This window comes from Empidonax traillii, unplaced genomic scaffold (genome assembly GCF_003031625.1).
Source record: "Empidonax traillii isolate 1590-97213 ecotype Southwest subspecies unplaced genomic scaffold, ASM303162v1 scaffold881:size300156, whole genome shotgun sequence".
In the NCBI taxonomy this organism is placed as follows: domain Eukaryota; kingdom Metazoa; phylum Chordata; class Aves; order Passeriformes; family Tyrannidae; genus Empidonax; species Empidonax traillii.
The window spans coordinates 1-5,733 of record NW_020956074.1 but is presented as its reverse complement, the minus strand read 5'-3'; the positions used below and the strand labels follow the sequence as shown (position 1 = coordinate 5,733).

At 49.1% G+C, this 5,733-nt stretch overlaps 1 protein-coding gene across 1 annotated transcript in view; it reads left to right on the top strand.

Moving 5' to 3' along the window:
* LOC114067202 (clusterin-associated protein 1-like) overlaps positions 1-5,717 on the top strand; it is a 47,445-nt gene extending 41,728 nt beyond the window's left edge. Inside the window, exon 11 of the mRNA XM_027902490.1 lies at positions 5,326-5,717. Within this exon, the coding sequence (XP_027758291.1) occupies positions 5,326-5,696 (371 nt within the window). The 3' untranslated portion in view covers positions 5,697-5,717. The remainder of the gene's footprint in view (positions 1-5,325) is intronic.
* The last annotated feature ends 16 nt before the right edge of the window (positions 5,718-5,733 follow it).

Below are 5,733 nucleotides of genomic sequence, written 5' to 3'. Positions count from 1 at the left end.
CCCCCCAGCTGTCCCAGCCTGGCTCCAGAGCAGAGGGGCTCCAGCCCTGGGAGCATCTCTGTGGCCTCCTCTGGACTCACTCCAAGTCCTTGTGCTTTGGAGCCCAGAGCTGGATGCAATATCATCCATTATTTCTAGTTTTAACATTGTCAATGCGAATAAAACGTCACATCCCTTTTTATTCTGTCTGGCAGTAGATAATGTGAGGCTGGCAGTCAAATGCAGTGGACTTCCCTCAGGTCAGACTGAGTTTGTGGAAGTGCTTGGAGTAAGACTCTGGTTTTGTCAGAAGGCCAAAGAAAAAGAAATTCTGTCAGCATTGAAGGTCTTGTCCTGGGAATGCAGCAGAAGCTGCCATGCTGGATCAGGCAGAGGGTCAGCCTGGTCTTCTCCCCCCACCACTGCCTGAAAGAAAATGTCTGGGGAAGAGTGTAGGAACTTCCCTCAGGTTCCCTCCTGCTCTCAATCTGTTCCAACCTCCCTGAGTATTTTCTGAGCCAGATGTGGCTTCCACAAATTTAATCTAAACCTCAGCAGATTTATTGTCTCCTAAGAACCTGTCCAGTCTCCCCTTCAACTAACTGGATTTTTTTCATCCATACTATCAGAAGTGGCAGATTTCGAAGTGATGTTGTGATTATGTGTGCAGATCCATCTTTCCAGTCTCTTGGACCAGTCTGAAATGCATTTTGGAATCGTGAGGATCTCTCCCCTTCCCAGTGGTAGCGGTGTCAGACTGGGACACCCAAGCTGGCACTCAGGGCAATGCTGTGGAATGAAGCTGGAATAATCTACCCTTGCAGAAGTGTGGAACTGTGCCTGTCTATAGTAAATCACCCTCTATTCCACACTGCCAGGGTCTTTCAGCTCCTGTAAACCAATTATCTGAATGCTTTAGCTCTTGCTTCCTTTTATAATGTTGGTGCTAAGGGCGATTTTCGTCCTGTCCAGACCACAGAAACCATTTCACCACTGAAACAGGAACAACTTCAGCCTTTTGGTCTTTACTGTGAGAAGACAGCTTTGCTAAACTCTATTTTTCAGCAGACAATCAGTCCAAAGTCCCACAGTGAGAGAGCAGCTCTCTTGCAGCCCCTTGCTCTGGCAGACCTGACCCAGGGGATTGGTGTGATAATGATGTGCTGACAGGCTGGGCAGTGAGGGCACTGACTGCCTCTGGTACCCTGGGGGAAGGCTGCAGAGGCTGAATTACCCCTCTTGTTTTTCAATCCTTTGGGGAAAATGGAAGCTTTGACACAGAAGTCTTCTCAGGTGAGCCTACACAGTCCTGTTTCCAAACCCCTCCACGCAGCAGGCAAGCTGAAAAGCAGGATAGTGCTGTTCTCAGTGGATTGTGTCAGATTCTGCTTGTGGAAATGCTTTCTCCAGCTCGTGGCCACGTTCAGATTTCTGCCCCAGAATTTCTGGACTGTTTTCCTTCCTTTTTCACTGTGAGATTGATACACAGGAGAGGGGAGGGATTCAAGTGCAACACCTGCCTGCTTCTTGTTGGATGTCTTGGTCACATTGAGTTCCTGTGGCTGTCACCTGCCTAATTTTAAAAACCACATGGTAAATTACTAGCCTATATTCCCCTTCCCTCTGGTTCCTAAAGGAAGTTACATCTCTGAGTCCAAGACCAAGAGACGGATGCAAATACATTTTTCTTTACAAATACAAGATGGTAACGAATTTGCAGGTTTTCTCAAAATGTTGCACTTTTCTCTGTCGTGAAAATGAGTCTTTATATAAAAAAAAAAAAAAAAATCTGAAGCCCAGTGCAGCTGTGTGGGCATCACTGATGCTGTGTGATCCCATCCCTATCTCTCAGACTCATCCCCAGGGACAGCTGCCTCTTACCAGCACACAGCTCAGTGCAGGATGTCATCTCCCTTCCCAAGTCATTCCCCCCAACAGTCTGTTCAGACCCTTCAGAAACAGCTCTCAGGTTCTGCCCACTGTGCCTGGAGCTTGTGTTTTTGGAAAAGAGCAGCAGAAAATGTCTTCTTCAGAGTCGTGCCACGCTCAAGTGCCCCCAGGGAGGATTTGCTGAGAGTCCTGCACATGTAAAACTTCTACCACAGACTCAGGTGTCCTCCTGGTGTCCCAGCAGTGCCAGCATGGCAAGGCCTGAGTCTCAAAAGCATCAGGAGTCTGCAGTGGGGCTTCCAGGTCCTTTTTCAGAGTCTAAATTAGATTTGACCAAATGAGATTTGGATATTCTCACAGCGTGGCATCAGGTGGGCAGAGGTGAGTCAGGAACAGCAGCTGTGACACAGGCTCTGCTGGGCACTGAATTTTTACCTTTCCAGTCCATCAGGGATTTGGGAATGTTGTTTGTAACCCCCAGAGCTTCTCTGAAAATCCCTGATTTCTTGGCAATTATCAAAAAGTACAGAGCAACAAAAGCATCTCCTCTGCCCTGGCCAGCTGCTCTCTTCCTAATGGCTCCTGAGGAACCCTGGGGTTTGCAGGCATCTCCTGGCACGTGTTTGCCATAATCCAAAGCCTGTGGAAGTGAGATGAAAGGGTCTGGGTTTCCCACATTCCGTGGTGGTGGCAGAGGGAGGAGGATGAGGCCCAGGGAATGGGTCTGGCTGTGCATTAGCAGGGTTGAGGTTCTCCAGCTGTTTGAAGGTAATATATGAAATCAAGGGGAAAAAATTCCCAAGTGCACCTGCTCAGAACACCTCAGAGGACTCCACCAAACTGATACTGCTTTTAGAGCTTAAAAATAAATTCCTTCCTTGTGAACATCCTCAGGGGCAGTTTTCCTCTGACTGGGTCTGCATCCTCTCGAGGGGCAGTGGAGGGACAGCTCTGGGCTGTGAGCAGGGACAGCCCCCAGGGAATGGCTGGAGCTGTGTCAGGGCAGGCTCAGGGTGGATCTCAGGGAAAGGTTCTTCCCCCAGAGGGTGGTTGGCACTGAACAGGCTCCCCAGGGCAGTGGGCACAGCCCCAAGGCTGCCAGAGCTCCAGGAGGGTTTGGACAACGCTCTGAGGGACAGGGTGGGATTGTTGGGGTGTCTGTGCAGGGCCAGGAGTTGGACTCAGTGGTCTTTGTGGGTCCCTTTGAGCTCAGGGCATTCATTCCATGATTCTGTGATTGAGAACACAGTGCCCAAAGCACACACAGATCAGAAACTTCAAGCAGGAGGTTCATCCCAGTTTTCTCTGTGTGGAAGGGGATGTGTTGGGGAGGGAAGGGAGGAGTCTTCTCTGAGCTCCTGCTGTGAATTTGCATTAAGCTCTGGAGATTGCAGATCTCCAGACTGAAAGCAAAATGTTTCAGCTGCAAATCCACCCTCCCCTCCCCATGGGCTGTGTGGACCTCACAGGCTGTGCTTCTCTTCTGGCTGTCAGACACAGGGTTAATGTGTACCTGCTGCTCCGGGAGAAGCTGGAAATCATTCCAGTCCTGTGGCTCCATCCTCGGAAGCTGCACGGGCTTGTACAATGGCACACATCACACAGAGGGGAAATGGCAAATGCTCCCAGGCTTCAAATCACGGGTGCACATTCTGCTCTCTGATGTTTGGTGGCTCTAAAAGGGTGGTGATGCTTGGAGATTGGATTTGACTCCAGAGCTGCAGTGAATTACAGCCTGGTCATTACGAGCGTTTTTTCCTAATTATCACTTTGTACAGCCTGTCCCAGCTGGGTTCCCGTTATCTGTAAGCAATCACAACCCGCTTGGAAGCTGTGACAGCCTCAGTGGCCACAGCGAGGCGGCCCTGAGGGCTCAGTGAGCTGAGCCCAGGAAATCAAGTGACAACTTCCCCTGCTCTCCCTGCCCCACGCACGTGACTCCTCTGTTTCCTGCCTCTCCTCCATCCCCACGGAAACACGCTGTGGCCATCTACCTGTCCGTGCTCCCACACGCAGGGACTTGGGGCTTTATGATGGGAAAAGTTAAAATAACGTGGGAAATCTGCTCTCTGTCCTCTTTGCAGCTCAGAAGCCCCAGCCCCTCTAGATCCTGCAGTCTCTCCTAGGAGTGTCCCAGGGTCTAATCCTGCTGATCCCACAGTCCCTAGTTCAGGGATTCTGAACTGATTCTCCTGTTCTTCCAGGTGTGAGGAGTGAGGTGCTCATGGGATGTCCTGGAAGAGCAGCATCCTGCAGGCCTTCTGTGAGAAATCCCTGAGCTCTTCCCGTGGCATTTTGAACTGCCCACTTCCATCAACTCTCCTTATGTGATACCTTGATTTTCTTTTCTCTTCAGGATCTCTCTCAGCTTTGTCTTATTTTAGGAGCTCCCTGCAGCTTTCTCCTTTTGGGGTAATATTCTCAATTTTACACTTCATGCTGAGCCTTCTACAGAGCAAAATTGTAGTTTTGGGACTCTTGGAGCCGTCTGTAGGCTGGGCAGAAATAGGGCTCTGTTGTTGTCTAATGATGTCAGTTGTAATCAGCTTCAAATTTATAGGATTTCGTTTTGCATAAATCAGAGAAAAATCTCCAAAGGTTGAAGACAGATCTTCTGTCTTACAGAAGAGCTATAAGATGGAATTTTTATCTAAAGATGTAAAATCCTTTAAATTATTTGCCTTGATGCAACAAAGGGTTTTGGTGAGTTGTGGATGAGTTAGGCAGCTTTTTCCTACCACTAACTCAGATCAATCTGCGTGGCACAGAAGGGACCTGCCATCATCTGTGCTTTGGGAGGTACAAAAGAGGTTTGCCAGGATATATTTTAAAGCTGCTTTGTTTTCATGCTAAAAACAGTAAAGATTCGATTGTCTAGATTGGAACAATCCCTGCGTGGCACAGAGGGAGGTGGGGATGGCAGGGGATAAACAGATGGTGAAATGGGATGGTCACAGCACGGCTGTCAATGGGGTTGGAGGGGACCTTGCTCCAAAGCTCGTGGAGTCCAACCCCTCTGCTCAAAAGGGAGGTTTGAGCTGATTTTCCAGGACCACATCCAGTTGGGTTCTGAATATCTCCATGAATAACTCCACAGCTTCTCTAGGCAACTTTGTTCCAGTGTTTGACCACCCTCATAATAAAAAAAAAAAAAAGTGATTTCTTTTGTTCAGAGAGAATTTCCTGTTTCTTAATGTGTCTCTTGCCTCTTGTCCTGTCAGAACTGTTCTAAGGTAGCTCTGCAAATATTATCCTGACTGAAATCCAGACACATCCTCTTCTGCCATCTCCTGAGCTCTGAAGGCTTAACAAGGGGGGGACTTTATTTGCAGTGGGATCTCATCCTCTCACTGCCATTTGACTTGTCCTTAAAATGTAAACTCTGAGCTTTATCCTTCCTTCTGCCCCACTGTAACCACGAGCCAGGTTTGATGGTGATTGTCTTTGCTCCTGCAGGAAGGGCCGGCACACGGGTGGTGGGAACAATGCAAGGTGAAGACACGGAGGAAGATGTGAGTAACCATCCCACGTGTCTGTGGAGCTCCTCTGACAGTGCTTTACAATGCCAGCCCTCTCCTCAGCCAGAGAAACACCTTTTATTTACTGAATTGTCATGCCCCAGGCCTGCTTTGCCCCTCCTTTCCTGTAACTGCGCTCTCTCATCAGCACAGACACAGATTTCCCTCTTTTTCCTTTGCCCTTGGAGCCTGTGCATTCCCCTTGTCCTGCAGTGCACAGCTAGTGGCACACAGGCTGCAGGAATGCTGTTTGGTGAGCTGTGGGGGCAGATTGCTGGGAAGAGGGATCAGTTAGGTAGGTGGACATAAATCCCCTTTTGTTGCTCTAAAAACACATGCCTTGGAC